General features: G+C 46.2%; 1 protein-coding gene across 2 annotated transcripts in view; it reads right to left on the bottom strand.

The window, feature by feature from the left end:
• SCYL2 (SCY1 like pseudokinase 2) overlaps nt 1-21,951 on the bottom strand; it is a 349,357-nt gene that overhangs the window by 119,961 nt on the left and 207,445 nt on the right. For both annotated transcript variants that reach the window (XM_069229600.1, XM_069229599.1), the window contains one exon: nt 7,417-7,535. In XM_069229600.1, the coding sequence (XP_069085701.1) occupies nt 7,417-7,535 (119 nt within the window). The remainder of the gene's footprint in view (nt 1-7,416; nt 7,536-21,951) is intronic.

Genomic DNA, 21,951 nt, shown 5'->3' with positions numbered 1-21,951 from the left:
TCAGATCAGGTGAACAAGGAGGCCATGTCATTAGATTTCCTTCTTTTATACCCTTTCTTGCCAGCCACGCTGTGGAGTACTTGGACGCGTGTGATGGAGCATTGTCCTGCATGAAAATCATGTTTTTCTTGAAGGATGCAGACTTCTTCCTGTACCACTGCTTGAAGAAGGTGTCTTCCAGGAACTGGCAGTAGGACTGGGAGTTGAGCTTGACTCCATCCTCAACCCGAAAAGGCCCCACAAGCTCATCTTTGATGATACCAGCCCAAACCAGTACTCCACCTCCACCTTGCTGGCGTCTGAGTCGGACTGGAGCTCTCTGCCCTTTACCAATCCAGCCACGGGCCCATCCATCTGGCCCATCAAGACTCACTCTCATTTCATCAGTCCATAAAACCTTAGAAAAATCAGTCTTGAGATATTTCTTGGCCCAGTCTTGACGTTTCAGCTTGTGTGTCTTGTTCAGTGATGGTCGTCTTTCAGCCTTTCTTACCTTGGCCATGTCTCTGAGTATTGCACACCTTGTGCTTTTGGGCACTCCAGTGATGTTGCAGCTCTGAAATATGGCCAAACTGGTGGCAAGTGGCATCGTGGCAGCTGCACGCTTGACTTTTCTCAGTTCATGGGCAGTTATTTTGCGCCTTGGTGTTTCCACACGCTTCTTGCGACCCTGTTGACTATTTTGAATGAAACGCTTGATTGTTCGATGATCACGCTTCAGAAGCTTTGCAATTTTAAGAGTGCTGCAGCCCTCTGCAAGATATCTCACTATTTTTGACTTTTCTGAGCCTGTCAAGTCCTTCTTTTGACCCATTTTGCCAAAGGAAAGGAAGTTGCCTAATAATTATGCACACCTGATATAGGGTGTTGATGTCATTAGACCACACCCCTTCTCATTACAGAGATGCACATCACCTAATATGCTTAATTGGTAGTAGGCTTTCGAGCCTATACAGCTTGGAGTAAGACAACATGCATAAAGAGGATGATGTGGTCAAAATACTCATTTGCCTAATAATTCTGCACTCCCTGTATAGTGATGACTTGGCCTGCATGGAAGGGCGTAACCACTTTCAGAAGAAAGGAGGCCCATGTGCAAAGCACCACTTTGTCATGATTAATGGAAAGGTAGGGCAGCATAGATGACAATGCCTGCATCTCACTCACCTTACGAACAGCTGTGATGGCCACAAGGAAGGCTGTTTTCAAAGTGAGACGCCTGAGAGGACAATTGTGGACAGGCTTGAAAGGAGTACAAATCAGAAATGTCAAAACCAAATTTAAGTCCCATTGAGGAATAATGGATGGAGGAAACATGAGTAAGCCCTTTAAGGAACCTATTTACAATAGGTGATTTAAACAAAGAAGGTTGATCAGACAAACGTAAAAAGCAGAGATTGCAGACAATTACCCTTTGAGAGTGCCCAAAGTAGAGCCCTTCTAGGCCAACAAAGGTATAAATGATAGAACCTCAGAGAGAGGAGCAGAAAGGGGGTCAACAGACTTGTCTGTGCACCATGCCACATATTTCTTCCAACAACAGGCGTATATCGTTTTGGTGGAAGGACATTTGGGTGCCAAGATTACACTAGGAAAGTGAGTAACAGGTTAAAATCCCACTGGAGCATTATGAACGGGGTAGGCGGAAACATGTGGGCAAGACCTTTGAGGAATCGCCCAACAGAGGGAGATTTAAACAAAGAGGGTTGATCAAGTATTCTGAGGAACGAAGAGATGGCAGACAGATAGCCCTTAAGGGTTCCCAAAGCTGAGCCCTGCTGAGCAAGAGAGAGAGAACAAACAAAAGAACCTCAGACAGAGGGTCAGAAAGGGGATCCACAGACTTGTTGGTACACCATGCCACAAATGTATTCCAATGACAGGCATATACTGTTTTGGTGTAGGGAGGGTCTGGCTGCAGAGATAAAATTACAGACTTCAGGCAGAAGGTCGAAAGCTGTCAACTGCTGCTGCTCAATCTCCACACAAGATGGCAGAGACCGGGTCGGTTCGGGAGAACCCTCCTCTGCTGCTGCAACAGAAGATCCTCTTGAAGAGGCAGTCTGATCGGAAGGTTGATGGCCATGCTCAATAGCTCAGGATTCCAAACCCTTTGTGCCCAGCCCAGAGCCACAAGGAATAATTGGGTGTAGTTGTTCTTCATCATCTTGAGAACTCTGGGCAGAAGTGGTATCAGCGGAAAGGTGCACAGGAGGCCTGAGTTCCACTCGAGATGAAATGTGTCGCTGACCGATTGCCACCTTGGAAACTCCAACACACAATATTGCTAGCATTGCGCATTCTCTGCAGAGGCAAACAGATCTAACCAAGGCCCCCCACTGCTAAAAGAGACCTTGCGCCACCTTCAGATGGAGACGCCACTCGTGATCGATCGAGCACTGTCAGGTAAGTTTGTCTGCTCTGGCATTTAGAAAGCCTGGTAGATGTTGAACCACCAGGAAAATGCTTTGCTGTTCCTGCCACATCCCTAGGCACAGAGCCCCTTGAGAAATAGTCCACAACCCCACCCGCTGTCCTTGTTGCAGTACCACATGGCGGTGGTGTTGTCTGTAAACACCTGCATAATGCTTTTAATGCTAGCCTGTTCACCCGCAGCTCCAAAACTCTGATGTAGAGTCCGAACTTCACCAGAGACCAGATGCCTTTGATCTCTGCCTCTTCCAGACAGCCGCCCCATCCCAGGAGGGGAGGCCGGACCGTTGGATGCCTGATCCACAAGGTCAGTGGATACCACGTCCCCAGCCACAGAGAGGGTGGAGGCTGCATGCGCGGCACAGTGACCGGAGGAAAATGGACGCGGTGGGCCACACCTTCTGTAGCCACAAAACAAGAGAAAAGCAGACTGAGGGGGGCAAACGGCAGCTGCGAGGCCCACCAAGTACTAGGCCATAGCTTGAGACTCCTTAAAGCGCTTGAAAGCAGAGTCTGCTTTCTCTCCGAAGAGACAGGTGCCATCAAAGGGCATGTCAATAAGGTTGTTTTGGACATCCCCAGAAAAGCCAGATGTCCTCAATCCGGTGTGCTGCCTCAAGGCTACTGTCAAAGCAACCACATTGCCTAGTGAGTCGTCGTGTCCAGTCCACAATGGATCGTGAACTTTGCTCTCTCCCATCAGCAGCTGCTTGAGAAAGCACAGCCTGGGTCTCCTCCGGGACCTGTGGCAGCACTTGCGCAACTGTATCCCACAGGATGTGGGCATAACAGTCCAAAAGGGATGCAGTGTTCATGGACCGCAATGTCAGGCTAGCGGAAGAAAACATCTTCTTCTCAAGTGTGTCCAGCCTTTTGGATTCCCCATCTGGGGGTGCGTAGGGGAACGCGTCTTGGGATGTGATGGCTTGGTTAACCAAGCTCTCAGGGGTAGAGCGTTGTGTCAGTAAACCTGGGCCACCCAGGACAGGGCAATAGGGGCAGGCAATTAATCCAAATTGCCACCAAAGGCAGCTCAAGGTCCAGGACCTTATCTGCTCTCCGCACCATCACTGAGTAGGATGCTCTCGCCTCCGTAGCCACAGTAGGGCAAACAGCATGCCAATATTTGGTGAGGTATCCCGATCACTGGTTTCACCCAGGTCCATACGCCAGTCCATGATGTTTTGTGGTTGGTATCCCAAAGGGTTCAGTGACCCCTCCGATTCCTCACCGTAGCCTAACCCATGGAAATATGGGTAAAGATCTGACATAGGGGGCCAGGCTCCTGTCAGCACCAGAGTCTGCATCGTACAACGCCCACCTGGCTCTGTGAGGTTCATGGCCTCATAAAACTCTTGGAGTTGGGCAGGGGTCACTCCAGCTCCCAAAAACTCATGGAGGTGTTGAGTCGGCCCAGACGCAGGCTCTGAAGACTGAGGCCTAGAGCGATGGTGCTCCCGTTCCCTTGTCTTGTCAGTCGACAGATGGGGTGAAGTCAAAGAGCGATTGGTCTTCTTTGACTTCTTCTTGTGCCTCGACTTAACTGATCGTCCCGAGGACTTGGAGTGGGACAATCAAGAAGGATGGCTTTGCGACCGATCCCGAGACCACCTTCTCGATTGAGACTAACGCAGAGTTGAGCGCCCGACCACCATCAGCTTTAGGGACCACTCTCTCAAAGCCTTCAGATGCATGGCCAGCACTTGGAGCATGACTTTGGGATGTGGTCACGTTCCAAACACCAAAGGTACACATTGTGCGGATCCGTCGGACATCGCCTGATGACAGGACCCACAGGGCTTGAACCCAGTCTTGCAAGAAGACATCCCTCGATGCATCAGGAATATCAATGCTTAAAAACCAGTCGACAAAAAGTCGAAAAAGACCAGTCAAAAAATTACTGAGAGGAAGCTCTTCGTTGGATCACCGTGTGCTGGCGTAGAAATGACGTCAGTGCGCCGGGGTGGCACCAATATAGAACCTGTGATGTCATTTCTGGCACGGACGCCGCTGACGATGAATGTGGAGCCAATCAATAGGGTACTGCTTCAGAAAAGTCTAGATCCAGACTGACGCCTAGAGAAATTCTCAGGTAAGGAATCTGCAACTAGATGTCTCTGTCAGAATAGGATTTTTTATCCAAATCAGTGCCACACAGGGACTGTTGATGTCATGGAGGCAGATCAAGTGGAGAGAATGGACCCTCAACGGCAGCCGGGCGCAACTTTGACTGAGGTTGAACCGGCGAAAACTCAACATCAGAAAGGACAACCAGGTCCTCGTCTCCCAGAGACCCCATCGGTGTTGATGTGCCAGGAACCAGCGTGGACATTGGCACTGGAGATGGAGTCAAGAGTGGAGCCTGAGGTGGCCCTGTTACAGGTTCAGACATTCCAGTTGGCGCTGAGGGTTAATCCATTGGCGCTAATCCAGGTGGAGTACCTCTCGGCTCCATGGGGTCCACTTTTACGCCACAGGGATTTATCAAGAATCCACAGAGTCGGCGCATGGCCTTGCATAACCCTTCGATCTGGTTAGGAGTGCCACATGGCCTCAGAAACGCTGGCTGTGTCTGAACATGTTTCAGGATCGACTCCACAGCCAATCGACTTCCGCACTGAAATCAAGATATATGGTGCCACCCCAGCACCTTCTCAGGAGAGTGTAAGTGGTAGGAAGAGGCTGAATCCTTCTTAGATTTCTTGTTTTTTTTCTTCCACTTACCCAAAGATTTGTATCAACAGGAAGGCTGACCCCTGGAATAACTCAAGCGACTTCTGGATCTTGAACAGGACCACACGTCTGAATTGAACTAGTTGTGTTGGAAAGTCTTCCAGTGATTGGGCATGTAGAGTTTCACCTTGCGGTCTTGCATGGCCTTTGGGTTCATCGACGCTTAGAATTTCTGCTCAGCCCAAGGCACCACAGGCAAATTTTGTGAGAATCTGTCACAAGCATTTGCTTGAAATAGTCCCTGGAGGGCTTAAAACCTGTAATTTTGGTAGGTGACATGTTCCTTGAACACTGTTAAAAAAAAAATTGATTGAGGCAAGGTTCTCAAAGAGACAAGCAGCAGCTGTGGATCCGAATAGAGTGGTGGGGAAAGAAAGGAACTAACATCAGCATGCAAGATTAGCACCTATATGGGCTCCGTGCATCATTTTTGGAGCAAAATGGTGTCAGTGCCGAACTGCATGATACCACCTATCTGCACACAGAGGTACTGCAGAAATATTTCCAGATCCAGTCTGATGCCTGGGACTATTCAAAAGGTGAGGAATCTGCGGCTGGAAGTCTCTATCAGAAATAGTCAAAAATACATAGGAAACACAAAATTTATACACAGACATTATCAAATACTGTCACAGAAACCAGTATGGATATTTGCACAATGCCACCTAACTCTCCACTGAAATAAAGCACCATCATTACTTAATTTTCATCTAATAAAACCACTCACAAACAACCATATTTACATATTCTGTAACTACATTCTCAAACACTGGCACCTCAAAATCTACAAATAGACAATTTTACAGCCTCCCATATAGACTAGTGTACACATACATTTACACAGTGCCCAATACTTTCCACAACATTAAGCACCATCATTAATACATATTAACATGCCCACCACTATGAACATTGATTAACGAAACACTAGGCCTATTCTTTATAAACACCCAATTATATGCTAACATATCTAGCAGGCTTACTTTTAAATATATATTTATTAATTCCAAGTTGCTGTTTTTCGATCTATTTAAGTAAAACCAACATCAAAATAGGGAGAATGTCAACCAAACATTAAAAAACATAAGTACAAACTTAAACGTACTTCATAAAATTCAAATAATGTTTCAACAAATGGATAAACTAAATCAAAAAAAAAAAAGAAGAAATGTATTTCAAAATTAAACAGAACATAGTTTAAAATAAAAAATGTGATGCTGAAACAATGTATTGCATTTAATAGGCTATGAAATGTTTAAAAAGTGAACTGTAAAAGTACATTCAAAGTTTTAAAATAAAATCAAAGAAAAACAAAAATACAAATACCAAAAAAGAAACAGTTGGCATCAACATAATCTCAAATTAGCACAACATCCTCAAAACAAAAACTCAACATCAAAAGCTACAGCTACAAAAATTACAAGACAAATGGTTCTGCATACAGATATCAACAAACTTTGCAAACTTTAAAAAGGAGCCATTTACTCTTCAAAACATAATAAAAAATTCAAAGGAATTGGAAGAAGACATATCTAAAGCATTACATCTGCAGCTGATGTTACACAAAATAATCTTACCAGAAAACTTAAAATGTCCCACATGTAAATTGTACCAAAAAAACTAAAAATATATACATTAAAACTTTCTTAAAGCAATCTGGAGGACAATTGAAACAAATAAGAATAGGTATTCTTTAGCTGAAGAAACCTAAAAACAGCGATAATTGCAAATGTCTATGTAACAAAATCTGAAATTATTATGGGGATAGAAACTATTGAAGTAAAAAACCAGGGTGCAGGAAAATTAACCTGAAATAAACACAGTCAAAAGGAGAACAGTGGTACTGTGAATCCCTATATAACAACCACAACCAATCCTGTTTAATGTTAAAATCATTTATAAACCAACTCTAAAAATACAGGATAAAATGACAAAAATAAATAGGGCCTTCCATAATAAAAGCGGGCATAGAAGCTATAAATTTAGCCTCTAACTAGTAAATGTTCCTTCATGGATTCAACACACAGCTTCTAATGGAGTTTATTTTGACAGCCAAAAGCATAAGGCTCAGAATAATTAATGAGCTAGCTATAAGCTTCCTTGTCTGATAGCTATATCATGCATTACTGTCACGAAACGATGAAACGCTTAACAATAAGATTTATTTCAAAAACAAAGTTTTGATATTTCTTTCTAAAATGAACTGCGGAATATAACATGGTGACAATGAATAACAAATCCATAACCTACCTGACTGAGATTAAGATTATTATCAATGCTGAGTGGTATGAGATGAGGCAACACTTTTCCAGCAAGCTGTTCTTTGGTAATGCCCAGCTTCTTGTGAGTAAGAATGCATTTGTAAATACCTAGACGGGAAAATAAATAAAAAATGTGCTATGATAACAAAATAAAAAGAACACAATTCTAATTCAGCTGTTCTCCTGAACACATGGCTGCAATGCTTTGACTTGTAGTATCAATTGTGGGGAAAACTGTACATCCCTTTAAGTTGCACACCGTGTTAAACAAATCCTTTCTCCTTACAAAACCAATTTTAGTGCGCTACCAGAGAGTATACCCTGGCGTAGGATACACTAAGTAGCACATGCTGTCTTCCGCTGCAAGAAAGCCACTTGGAGCACAACCTTTCACAGGCAAGATGCCTCAAAACTCTTTATTATCAACATGTTCTCTCAAAAGCCTTACTGCTTCTTTATGAGGCTGCTGGTCCTAGGACCGCCAGCCTTGCTCGACGGTCGGACCACTGCAACTGTGGTGGTCGGACCGCCACAACTGTGGTGGTCCGACCGCCACATTACAACCCTGGTGGATGGACCTGCCAGGAGACCACCATTACCGTCATTACCCCGACTCCCCCAAAAAACGCGAAACCTTGGTTTCCATCGGGCAGCCCAGGGGAAACCTTGTAATGGGTCTGGTGGGAAGTGCCTTTGGGTCATGTTAGTGCAGGCCTGCCTCCATTACTCCCAACCCAGGCTGATTTTTCACTTTGTTAGCCCCTCTGCCCCTCTGACATGGAGCCAGGGAAAGAGGACAGCTGGGGCTGATGCTGCCTCTGCACGGAAGGTCCTCACTTCCCATTTCAGCCCCTGACACCCAGAGAGGAGCCGACGGACCTGATGGGCAGTCCAATAATCAATGTAGCAAGATAAAAAATCTTTGCCCTACGTGTTATTCAAAGTGGAAATATAGTAGTCTAATCATATGACAAACTTAGTCAATACGAAGTCTCAGGAAAATCCTTGATAATTTGGTTCCCCAACACTGTTCATTCTGATCACATGTATGACCTAGTGGATGTTCTTCACTGTTACAGTGGCTCTAATCATGGACATTACATTATCATTTGTGAAGAGTTATGATCTCTGGCTTTCGATGGATGATTATATCGTCCAGGAAAATGACGCACAAGGAATAAAACAATTCTGTAGTCTCACATCAGACATGTAAAAAAAATTCTGAGTCTGGATACATTTTATTGTACTAGTCAGGAAACTGACCGTGGAAAGTGAACCCCAATGCAAACAAAGAAGCAATTAAAATGCTTATTGCGATATAAATGCTACTATAGTATCTACATTATGTCCCGTACCTCTTGGTAAAGATTCCAACACATTGATATGAGGGTGATTTATCCAAAGTACACTAAATAGCACCACATGCAGAAACCTTTGACTCATGACTGTATGAAAAAGTACTTTCCCTTCATGTAGTGGCAGAAAATAAAAGCATCATAAGTGTTTGCTACTTCTAGATATGCTGGATAGATGTGTCATTTGTACTTTAATTGCAGCAGAAAAAAACTTTGTATAATGAGTGTTGCAGTCAACAGATTTTTTTGGTGTACAACATGTTCTGAAAATTCTGTTGGCATGCTCCTTGGACATGCATAGGTACTTTTGTACAGTTTCAGGCTCCCTTCGGTTTTCAAGAACCAGCTAGCAGTTAATGTTTGCAACATTTGCAACTTGGATCAGAACATGTGATCCTGTGCTTCTGTAACTTAAGGAAGGCCTTCACATCTCTTCAACTGTGCCATGAGTGACTGACTGATTCAAGCACATTCAGTAGTAAATTTGGCAGGTTGTTTCACGATGTTGAACAATTCTCCCAAATTGACCTACCGGTCGAGTGATAACCTGCAGTTGGAGGGCGGAGACCATTATCAATAGCTCTCAATCTACCAGTGTCTTTGTAAAACATCCTATGGTTCTGACTGGCAAAGATCTGCTTTGACTGTTTGTGATTCGATCCTCAATTTAAAAAACAGAAAGTTCTCTGGAAATCCCTATTTACATGCTTTAAAATACCTTTTTCTAAAGTGAACCCTTTGGATATCAAGTAGTGGCATTCAATGGCTTCATAAAGGGCTAGGAACAAGGATAATTACAGTAACATTAGGATGTTATGTGTATAAGCAATGTGAGTGATTATAAACCATTTGCGATGAGTAAAGCATTTAGGCCACAGGTATGTGGAATAAAATTGGTAAAAAGTAGTACAATGGTCCTAAAAAAGCAGATAAAAATGCAAGAGAAAGAACAGAAAATGTTATATAATTTGTTTAACACACAACTCACTTGGGAGGCTATCCTGAGGCTATAAATTATACCTGATATACTTAATCCGAAGCAAGAAGACGATGTGTGCTGCATCAGATCATCAGCATTTCTATCAGGCACTATTTTGTTTTTTCTTACACAACCAGGTCAGCACAAACTTGCTTCTTATTACCCGGTCACTACTTTTCACAGTACTACATGTAGTAATCCAGAATACTGTTCTTTTGCAATGATGTTAATTCAATAGTCGCCTTCCACGTGTTTTGACATGAATTTGTTAAGGTCTGTTTTTTTACATTGCCACAAAAGAAAGATACAACAGTGTTGTACGTTTTATATTTACATGACCACAAATAAATTACATTAAGTATACATTTATGTTCCTTTACTGCGCATTTCAGATCTGAGATATTGTACCCCCTGACAAAGGACGTTTCACAGATCCAAAATGCACTGGGTTTTCAAAAGTCAAGCTTACATTTGAAACCATAATTTTTTATCAGCTTTTTACTTTTTTACTTCTATGACATTCACTAAGTAAGTGAAGAGACCCAAAGATACCTGTAAGGACTCTCTTCCAGTGGAAGACAACATGTGCAACAGCTAGCATCAGGCCACAGAAGATTCCAGAACCTCGGTAGTTTAAAAAAGTTAATTAAATGTAATAGTGGATCTCCAGAAAGAATACTGTCTATAATGCTTATAAGAACATTCACAAGTGTCTTAGGTGAAATATGCAAAATACCTTTTTACCTATCCACAACGAATAGTGATCTGTCAGGATTGACTTGCACATTCAATGGCCATTCCATGAGTTGCAGAGGAAACACAAGGTGATGGCTTGCACGACTGAATTCATTCATTGATTGGGTTTTTTGCTTACTTTGCCATTCCAGAGTGACTGTATGCAATCAGCCTTGGCCTCACCTCAAAAGAGGCCCAGCCCAAAACGCTAAGCCACACATCCTCTGAACTGAAATACAAGCAACCACAGACCTACTTCTGCTATGCCAGGCCTCATTTGTGAGGATTAACTGTCTGCCAGCATTTGGTGACCACAGCACTTAATGAAGGAGTGAGATATCTATGAGGTCACATTTCAAATCCGACATGAAAGATTCTACCAGTATTGAGAGCGGAATAGAAGAGAGTAGCCTGCGGTACTAGGAAATGGTCACTTCTGCTTAGTCTTCTGACTTCTGTTATTTAATGCACAAGCTTGAGTCAGGCTATTGATTCAGAAACAAAGTGAAGAAAAGCTCTAGCTGTCTGGGGGTGATTCACACCCTCCCACTTTAGGTGGTGTGAAGTGAAGAAACATCAATTGAGTGCACCAAGTTTCCTTTGCTATGAGGTCAACTACAGTGATGGGCTGCTACTGGCTCCAAAGTTCCAATCTTAGGGCTTCAGTTCAGATTTAAATGGAGAATAAGCAACCAGAGATTACCCAGCAGGATCAGACACATAGCCACTTAGCTGCACATGGTCTTTGTAATCCACACAGAGCCCCCTCAGTTGTTGATGTTGAACATCTATCTGGCCTTGGCAAGGATCCTGTGGGAGTAAACAACTATGAATGATCAACCTGAGCAGTGCCATGTGACCTCTCGTTGGGGAAGGCAGGAGTCAGGCACACAACGCCCATCGGGCTAAAAAGGGCTTCTGGTCCTCCCCTTCCATGCCGTAGGTCATAGAACAGGCTGGTATATTAAACTGTATTTGCCTTAGGGAAAGCCCGAGCAGTGCACAGCACTCCTCTGGAAGCTATGGCAAAGAAGACACTTAGGCCCTCATTACAACCCTGGCGGTCATAGACCGCCAGGGCTGTTTTGTCGATTGCACCGCCAACAGGCTGGCGGTGCAATCTTGGGTATTACGACCGCGGCGGAAGCGCTGCGGTCGCACCGCCGGGACCGGCGGTTTTCTGCCACAGTGGTCCCGGCAGATTTAATCCTCCAGGGCACAGGGGATTACGAGTCCCCCTCCTGTCAGCCTTTTCATGGCGGTAAGAACCGCCATGAAAAGGCTGGCGGAAAGGGGAGTCGCGGGGCCCCTGGGGGCCCCTGCACTGCACTGGGCCGGCAGGCAGAAACTCGGTTTCTGCCTGCTGGCCCAGCGGGGATGTTGTAGTGGCAATCGCGGAAGTGCGGCCGCATTGGCGGCTGCGCAGCGGTTACAACTTGGCAGGCGGCAGTTGCAGCCCGCCTAAGTTGTAATGAGGGCCTTAATTTCCTTTAAAATGTCAGGTTCAGCATCTTCCACTGATATGGAATGTTTTCTCAGGAAGGGGTGGAGGCAATTGGTGATTCACAATATCCTAGGGTGCAGACCTGATGGTGGGGGCTTTCACTGTGCAGGGCAATGTGTTTGAGCTTCACTATTGTTTTAAAGGAGAGCTAATGATTGCCAATTAGCTGAGATGAGAGAGACCATCTACACTTAAAAAAAAAGGTGATCTCTGCCAATCCCCAAAGTGACTAATATTGTTTGAATTTCTAAGAAATCAAGGCATAAAAATGACAAATTGTCTTCGCACCCACTACCCTACAAAGAGTTGGTCATCCACCTGGAACTCGTTTGTAAGATCAAGGTAGAATACCAACTCTCTTTTTGGGTCCAGGCGGTGCAGTCTCTCTTATTCTTTAGAAGGATGTGCTGGTGCATAAAAAGTAGGCAAGGTAATAGATTGGCCTTCATGAAAGGGCGTAACCATGTTTGGCAGAAAAGAGGCCCTACTGTGAAGCACGTTACCAATTTGTCAGGATAAATGGAAACATAGGGCGGCTTAGATGATAAGGCCTGCAGTTCACTCACTCTGCGGGTAGATATGATTGCCATAAGGAAGGCTGTTTTCAATGTGAAAAACCTGAGGGGACGGTTGTGAACGAAAGGAGCGCATATCCAAAAGGTCAGAATCAAATTAAGATCCCACTGGGGCATAATGAATGGGGATGGAGGGAAGAGAGGCGTAAGACCTTTGTACAATAAGAGACTTGAAGAAGGAGGGTTCATCAGCAACCGCAAAAAGGAATACATAGCAGATAAATAGCCCTTAAGAGTGCCCAAAGCAAAGCCCTGCTGGGCAAGGGAAAGAACGAACTGGAGAGCCTCAGAAAAAGGGGCAGAAAGGGGATTAACAGACTTGTCTGTGCAACATGCCAAAAATGTATTCCGACAGGCATATACCATTTTGGTGGAGGGATGCCTGGCTGCCAAAATGACGTTACAGACCTGACTGAGGAAGGTCACTAGATGTCACCTGCCATTGCTCAACAGGTTCAAGCGAAGAACCCTTTCCTGCTGCTGTGACAGAAGATCTTCCCAAAAAAGCAGTCTGATCGGAGGATCAATGGACATGCTCAGCACCTAAGGATACCAGACTATCCATGCTCAGTCCAGAGCCTCAATGATTACTTGGGCCTAGTCATACCTGATCTTCTTGAGAACTCTGGGCAGGAGAGGTATGGGTGAAAAGGTGTACTGGAGGGCTTGAATTCCACTCAAGATGAAAAGCATCTCAGAGTGAGTGCTGCCTTGGAAACTCCAGCACACAAAATTACTAATATTGCACATTTTCAGCAGAGGCGAACAGATCTAACCAAGGCTCTCCTCACTGCTGAAATAGACAGTCCGTCACTTTCGGATGGAGATGCCATTCGTGATCTGCTAGACAATTTCAGCTGAGTTTGTCTGCTCTGGCGTTTAGAGAGTCTGCCAAATCCTGACCACCAGGGATATGCTGGGTTGTTCCAGCCGTGTCCAGACTCCAAGCGCCTCTTGACAAAGGGTTCACACCCCACCCACCCTGCTAGTTGCAGTACCACATAGAGGTGGTGTTGTCTGGGAACACTTGCACTATCTTTCTCTTGGTAGAGGGAAGAAAGGATTTTGATGGCAGTCGAAATTGCACGGAACTCCATCATGTTGATGTGGAGTCCTGATTCTGCCAGAGACCTGATGCATCTGTTCTCCACCTCTCCCAGATGGCCGTACCATCACATCTGTCACTGGTGCAAGATATGGGTTGGGAAAGGAAAGGGATCTGCCTCTGACCAAATCGCAGATTGTTAACTACTACTATAGGTGTCTTGCAGTTCCCTCTGAGATCTGGGCCATGTCGGAGAGATTCCCCAGATGCTGTACCCACTGGAACTTCAACTTCGGGTCCCTCTGCAGAGCCCACATATGCTATCTGGCATGTGTCACCAGCAGGATACAGGAGGCCATGAGGCCCAGACGTCCTCAGTATGATCAAAATCCAGGATAGCGGTTGAGCCATCCATATCATAGCCTGAATATCCTGGAACTGCTGCTCAGGTGGATAAACCTGAAAATGCACTGTGTCCAGAAAATCTCTGCTGAAAGGAAGGGTCTGAGAGGGAGTCAGGTGTGACTTCAGTAGAGAGCCCGAGCAAATGCAAGACGTTTACTGTAGACTGGAGATGGGACACAACAGCCTGGGGCGTGCCTGCTTTCATCGAGGTAGGATCAAGACTGATACCCCTGATCTCCATAGATTAGAAGCACCCATCGGCATCACCTTGGTGAACACCTGATGAGCGCTGGTAAGGCCAAAGGGGAGCATGGTAAACTGAAAGTGCTCATGGCCTACAATGAATTGCAATTAACGTCTCTGGGCAGGCATGTGAAAATAAGCGTCCTGGAACTCCAAAGCTATCATTCAATCTCCTGGGCCCAGGGCACACAAGTGAGCATTTTGAACTTCTTCTTAAGGAAGAGATGAAGGCTTGTAGGTCTAGGATAGGGCAAAGAACCTTGTCCTTTTTGGGGACTAGTAAGTAGTGGAAATAGCAACAACTGCCTACTTCTGGTGCCGGAACTCGCTCTATGGCTCCCTTGGCTAAGAGAGCTGCAACTTCCTCGTGGAGAAGGGATAAAAGATCATCCGGCAATGAGATGGTGGTATGGATCTATGGGTAGTCCACAAAGTTGGCGGGTCCAGCACCCTCAGCATAGCAGAGGCTGGGCATCATGCATAGCACGATTGTTGTACAGGAATTGGCACGGAAAGGCAGACGGGTGGGATGAGGGGCTACCGCGAATCCAAATGACCTGACCGTAGCATGAGAATCCTTGAAGTGCTCGTGTGCCGAATCTGCCTTGTCCCCAAAGAGACAGGTGCCATCCAAGGGCAAGTCCATCAAGAAAGCTTGGAGATCCCTTTGAAAAACTAGGCTTCCGGAGCTAAGCATTGTACCTCAGGGCTACTGTTGTTAAAACCGCTCTGCCTAGCAAGTCGTTGTGTCCAGTCTGCAATAGACTGTGAATTTTGCATCACCAACAGCCTGAGAGAGTACAGCCTGGGCCTCCTTCAGGACCTGTGGCAGCACTTGCCCATCTGTTTCCCACAGAGTGTGGGAACAACAGCTCAAAAGGCATGCTGTGACGGCATTCCCAAATGAATCCAGCCTTTTGGATACCCTATCAGGGGGAGCAGTAGGGAACACGTCACACAAAGGAGAGCCTTTGACCACCAAGCTCCTAGGAGTAGGGTTACATCAGGAAACTTGGGTCCTCAGGTGCAAGCGATGCAGCATGCAATGGTTCTATTCATAGGAGCCACTGTGCTGGGCTTGGACCAGGTAACCAGAAGGACGTCCTTGAGGGAATCACTGAACGGAAGCAGGGGTTCGGAGGTGGAAGCTCCTGATTGCAGCACCTATGTCAAGAGATTAGTCTTGATGGCCATTGAGGGTAGCTGATGGTCCGGGACCTCAGACGCCCTCCTCAGCACTACTGCATAAGAGGCTCCCTCCTCCTTAGCCACTGTAAGGGGAAAAAGCATACCAGTAACTGGACATGTGTCCAGAAAACTGGCTTCACCTATGACCTCACACAAGTTAATTTCTTCTTCATATGGCTGGCACTCTAAAGCAGTGGTTCCCAACCTTTTGACTTCTGCGGACCCCCATTTTATCAATACTGGAGCACGGGGACCCCCACTGAATCGTTATTGGAACATGGTGACCCCCAAGGAGTCATTACCAATAGCTGGGACCTAATATTATTAAATATTTTAAGCAGCCACAGACGCCCTGAGGAGGCTTCGCGGACCCCCAGGGGTCCCCGGCCCACAGGTTGGGGACCACTGCTCTAAAGGGTCCAGAAACCCCTAGCCCAGCTTAGTAAGGTTGAGAAAGGATCTGAAAGAGGAGGCAAAGCTCCTGCCGGCGTCAGGGTCGGTGTCAGGTAATGTCCATCCGGCTCCTTGTAGGAGTGGGGGATGACAATTGAGATGGCGCCGCAAAGAGCGTCAGCATCGAGACTGGCACCAGGGAAGGTTGAGGTGCTACGACCGGCACCAGTCCTCATCCAGGACTGAATCCCTAAGTGCCAACCAGCGCTGAGGTTGAAGCTGGCAGGGAGGCCCCGATGGGGCCCCTACCTGACCCTGTGGGGCCCGACGGCACTCTGGCAGGGTCGGACTACCAAAAAAAAAAGACACATGGCCTCATAAAGTTCTTTTACTTGGGCATGGGTCGCCCCAGCTCCTGTAAACTCGGGGAGGTGCAGAGCCAGGTTAGGCGCAGGTTCCAAAGAACAAGTCTTAGAATTATGATATTTCACTCTTGTGTCGGCCGATAGACGAGGAGAAGTCAAAGAGCACATCAATTTCTTACTCTTTTTCTTGTGCCTCGACTTACCCTATCACCCGAGTACTTTGAGTGGGACAAAAACAACTTCGGACTCTGCGACTGGCCCCAGGACCTTCCCCTCGACCGAGACCTCAATCTGCACAGTTGTGTGCCAGGCTGCCATCAGCTTTAGAAACCACACCCTCAAAGCCTTTGGATGCACGGCCCGGCACTCGGGAACACAACTTTGGATCGTGGTTGCTCTCCAAAGACAAAAAGCACATGAGATGCAGATCTGTCACAGACATTGATGACAGGATCTGCAAGGCTTGAAACCCATCTTAGAAGACGACATATCTCGACAGACCAGAAGTGATCTCAGAAAGAATTAGACAAAAAGTCAAAAAAGTTCAGTCAAAAAGTGACTTAGAGGTAGCTCTCTTCAGCTCAGTGCTGGCTGGGGCGGAAGGAAAAGAATTGAAGTGGGCATGCCTGGATGGTGCCTAAATAGGAACAGAGAGTAATTTTCAGCATGGCGCATGCCAACGATGGAGCCAATCTACGCCACCTACTGGCACTCAGGGGTACTGCCCATGAAAAACCTTCCAGATACAATATGATGTCTGTGAAGAATTCAAAGGTAAGGAATCTGCAGCCAGAAGTCTCTATTAGATTAGCCGAACAGCAAGATCTTCAGGAGTCTTTGGAACCCAGGAAGAGATGGGGAGGTCCAGAGATTAAAGGGTAGCTTGTCCCATTTCTTTGCTGCTAGGTAGGAGAAGGAGCGACCTCTGCATCTGCTTCATCAGATGCGGGGTAAGATTTAAAGAAATAGAAGTAGAGTTGAGGTGTCTGATGGGCTTAAGGAAATTCAGGCGGTGGGTCAAATAGGTGGCTCCGCAGTCGTGTAGGGCCTTGTACGCGTAGGTCAGGAGATTGAACTTGCATCTCTTCGGTATAGGGAGCCAGCTGAGTTCCCTAAGGTAGGGAGTGATGCAGGTTTGTCTAAGGAGATCCAGGAAGAGTCTGGCTGCTGTGTTCTGTATGATCAGCAGTTGTCATAGGAGGTGAGTTGAGATCCCTGCTTAAAGAGCACTGTTGTAGTCCAGTCGGCTGAAGATGAGGGCCTGGATGATGGTGGGTTTTGAGGTGGTCATTTGAAGGTTTGACTTCTCTAGTACTAGTTTAACACTCAAATACAGAAAAAGCAACTTATGGTGGCCAGTAAACCCTTGCGTATGGCATTCCACTGTGCATCAAAACATGCTGATGCTTTTTCAGTCACTTTTAATCCATTCGAGCTGGAAATATATTTTTCTGCTAACATCCTCAATATGTGGCAACTGCAAATCCACAATGATACAACAAAGGCTGGGGCTACAGAATTCCATAATTCCAGTGAAGCTATATATGGGTTGCAACAGGGTCTTTTAAAAAAGTGATCCCTCAGATCCTCTGAGTAAAATGTGCCTGGCGTCCTGTTCTATCTCAGAAGGAAGAAGAGCTAACGCCCAAGTACTGATGTTGCTTGGTAGTTGGACATGCAATATTAGCTTCAGTGTGATGGCTTGACAATAACATCATGTCACACAGTTACTCTAACAGTCAATACTTGGGCAATGGTGCACAGCCTGTTACTGTGCTCATCTGCCTCATACTTGCTCTGTGGCTAAGTCTGGCTAGAGGAGGATATACACACCACAGAAGGAACAAAAATGAGGTGCAATCTTCCCAATGCCTTTGTTGAGGACTACTGGGTGCTAACCTCTCATAGTGGGTGGGGGGCATAGGTCCACACCAAACACACATCCTCAGTGGCACAGGGGCAGCTGGGTGCAGGGTACAAACATATAGCTGGCCGCCCAATGCTTTTCAACTGGGGTACCACAGGGGTCACAATAGATGCTGCAGACTGAGTCCAGGGGGTCGGTTCTGGGAAACCAAAGGCTGGACAAGTAGGAGAGGTGCCCGCTTGATGTTCCTAGACCTCCGGTCAGATTCCTCAAGGCATGGGTCCTGTGGGTGCAGGGATCTCCTTTGGCGTCGGGTATCTTCATTGGATCCTGTTGCCGTCAGTGGGGTGCTCTGGATTCAGGCTGCAGGCGGAGTCATTGGGTTGGTCAGAAGGGGTTAACTCAGGTTGGACTTGAGGTCGGAATCGCCTGGGGACCTTCTCTGGACCGATGAGTCACTTGAACTCGGGTCGTGGGGTCAGGTGCAGAGTGGACATGGCTTGCTGATCTGGGGCGGTGCTGGAGTACTTTTTGGAGTTTTCTTATGGACAGAGCCACTGTCCTTGGGAGTTCTTGGTCCTCTGCTGGACAGGCAGTCCTCTAGGGGTTTGTAGAGGTCGCTGGTCCTGCAGAATGCGTTGCCTTTTTGGAGCAGGAGTCTTGAAGCTGCAGACAGGCCAGTAGGGCTGGGGCCAAGTCAGTTGCCATCTGGAGTCTTCACTGCTGGGGTTGACTTTCGGTTGCCAGGAATCTGGTGAGTAACGTTCAGGGGTGCCCCTAAATACTAGATACAGGGGAGTTACAGGGGTCAGAGGACATTAGCCAATGGATACTGTCCCTGAGGGTGGTTACACTCTTCCTGTGCCCACTCTCTTTGGAGAGGGAGGCACATTCCTATACTATTGGTCGCTCTCCTCCAAACCAAGATGGAGGATTTTGCAAGGAGGAGGTCACTTCAGCTCTGGACACCTTAGGTGTGGTCCTAGCTATAGTGGTCACTCCTACTTGTTTCACCTAATTTTCCCACCCAACTTGCCGTAAAAAGTGGAGCTTGGTTTGGGGGGCAGGAATCTCTACTAACTGGAGTGCCCTGGGGCACTGTAACAGGAGGCCTGAGCCTTTGAGGGTCACCACCATGTGATGCAGTTACTGCAGGGAGGAGGAATAAAGCACCTCCACCCAGAGTAGGCTTTGGTCCTGTCCCCAGAAAGCACTAAGAATCTCACCCCACGGGGTCAGAAACTTGTCTGTTAGTGGCAGCCTGGCACAGACTTGTAAGCCTTACACCAAAGGGTTGGGTAAAATATAGGGGGCATCTTTAAGATGCCCTCTGTGTGCATTTTACAGTAAAGCCAGCACTGGCATCAGTATGGGTTTATTGTGCTGAGAAGGTTGATACCAAACTTCCCAGTCTTCAGTGAAGCCATCATAGAGCTGTGGAGTTTGTAATGACAAACTCCCAGCTCAAGTACTCAATATGGCCACAATGCACTTACAATGTCTACGAATGGACTTAGACACTATAAGGGGATATTGCTCATGCAGCTGTGCCCTCACATGTGGTATAGTGCACCCTGGCCTAGGGCTGTAAGCCCTGCTAGTGGGGTGACTTACCTATGCCACAGGCAGTGGTTTGTGGGCATGGCACCCTGAGAGGGATGCCATAGCAACTTTACCTTTTTCTCCCTACCACCACACACAATCTGCAATGGCAGTGTGCATGTCTTTGGTGAAGGGTCCCTTCTGCTGCCACAATACATGCTGCAGCCCTTAGGGACCCTCCCTGGTCATAGAGCCCTTGGCACCACTGGTACCTTTTACAAGGGACTTGGCTGTGTGCCAGGGGTGTGGCAATTGTGGAAACAATGGTACAGATTAGGGAAAGAACACTGGTACTGGGGCCTGGTTAGCAAGATCCCAGCGCACACTCAGTCAAGTTAGCATCAATACCAGGCAAACGTGTATGTGAGGGGTTTTTTTTTGGGGGGGGGGGGGAGGGAACTGCTAGCCATGCCAAAAGGGAAACTTTCCTACGGAATAGACCTGACACAGCTTCTACTGAAGCTTTCAGCTGCAGCAGCATGGTATGTCCAGACAGCTCAACAGTTGTGGGGTCTACCTCTTGGTCATCTTTCACATCACTGCAAGTGACTGCTGGTGCTTCAAAAACCTTGAGATGAAGGGAGGATGAGGACTGAGACACACATATATTTCAAGGGTTCACTTGAAATGCATACTGGCTTCTCAGATTTGCTGCTGCTCCTCAAGCTGATTCATTTTTGCAGTCAGATGGTGCCTGCTTCACCTTCTACACCTCCATGCCAATTTGAAACAAACAAGTGTTGCCCTGTGGGCTAGCGCACCTGCTGCTGAGGCACAGTCCAGACAGCTTGCCTTTTTTAATGTCTGCATGAAGAGTGGATTCTATTGCTCAAGCCTTCTGCCAAGAGACAAAACATGAAATTTACCAAATGTATTTGTTGCTTTTAGCTTTTCTTCCTAAGCCCACTTTTGCATTCCCATGTGCTGCAGTGTATTCTGACTATTAATGCATCTCTGTAGGCTGTCACCTCAGCCTTAGCACTGTTTATCCTATCCTCTATCCCTGTAGCCTCTCTCCTTTTGCTGCTCTCCTCTCCATCATCCTCCCTTTTAATTTTTTCTCCACCTGCAGCTTCCCACTTCGTACATTTCACTTTTGTCCTTTATTTACCATTGTTTCTATCCCTCTGCCTCTACTCCCCTGCTCTTTCTAAATGTCCTCACTACAAATGTAGGGCAAAAACAATATCAAATTGACCTAAAAGCAAAGTCTGTCAAGAAGGCATTCACAACAAAGCCTGGATGGTGAGGAAGACAGAGGAGTGTAGAGTGCAGTAGAGAGTAGATTAGAAGACGAGGTAAATATAGATGAGAGGTTCAACTGCAATGCAAACCATTACGTCTAGAGTGTTGCTGCACAACATACCAATAGAAGGGTTAGGACCGCTTTGGATTGAAAAGCACATTTCAGTACATGTTTTATTAAGGAGAGGAACATAAAACTAAAGTTGGTTACTCGTCTCGAGATAGGGATGAACATTTAGTAGACATACATGAGCTCCAGAACTGATAAAATTAGTTGCTGCTCCATCTTCTTGTACAGCTAAGCTGCAACACAAAATACAGCTGACATAGTGCTGAAGCACTGTCCAGACAGACCATAGCCCAAGCACAGATGGAACAGAGGTCATATGAATATATTGTTGAGCTTATTTACAAACAGTTGATTTCTTGCACTGAACTAGAGCCGATTCCCTAGTATACATACAGAGCTAGTTCACAGGGCAAGCTGAGCTATTTCAGTAATTATTCCAATAAGGTGAAAGCTGATCTCTGTGAGGTTTGAGATACTTGGCACCAGTTCCTATTCAGTGGAAGTACCACAAACCTTTATTGCAGGTTAGTCTACAACATGGTCTGTCTCAAGTGAGGAGAAGGTGGAAAGGAGGATGAAGGTGAGAGAAAAGGGCTTACTGGAAGAAATTGTGGAATAGCTTAGAGAGAAGAGATAGAGAACATCGCAAAAGAAGAACGTGTGAGAGAATATGGAGGGGAAAGAGGAGAAGGAAGTGAGAGGAAAATGTGACAGACAGCAAAGAAGACAGTGAAATGGGAGATGGCAGAGTGAGTGATGTGTGAACAAGCAGTACGACAATTATGCAAAAGCAAAACATACAGCAAATTTCACCAATTCATTTTGCTCTCTTCTTCACCAGAAGTCTGGATGTCACCTTGGCAGTAGGTGATGCCAGCGCTGTGAGTGGATGTCACACAAACTAATCTTTTAACATAAGATTTTAAATAGCAGCACCTTGACACTTGGGGATC

The sequence above is a fragment of the Pleurodeles waltl genome, chromosome 4_1 (assembly GCF_031143425.1).
Source record: "Pleurodeles waltl isolate 20211129_DDA chromosome 4_1, aPleWal1.hap1.20221129, whole genome shotgun sequence".
In the NCBI taxonomy this organism is placed as follows: Eukaryota; Metazoa; Chordata; class Amphibia; order Caudata; family Salamandridae; genus Pleurodeles; species Pleurodeles waltl.
The sequence above is the reverse complement of the archived record's forward strand: the minus strand, read 5'-3'. Positions and strand labels throughout refer to the sequence as shown.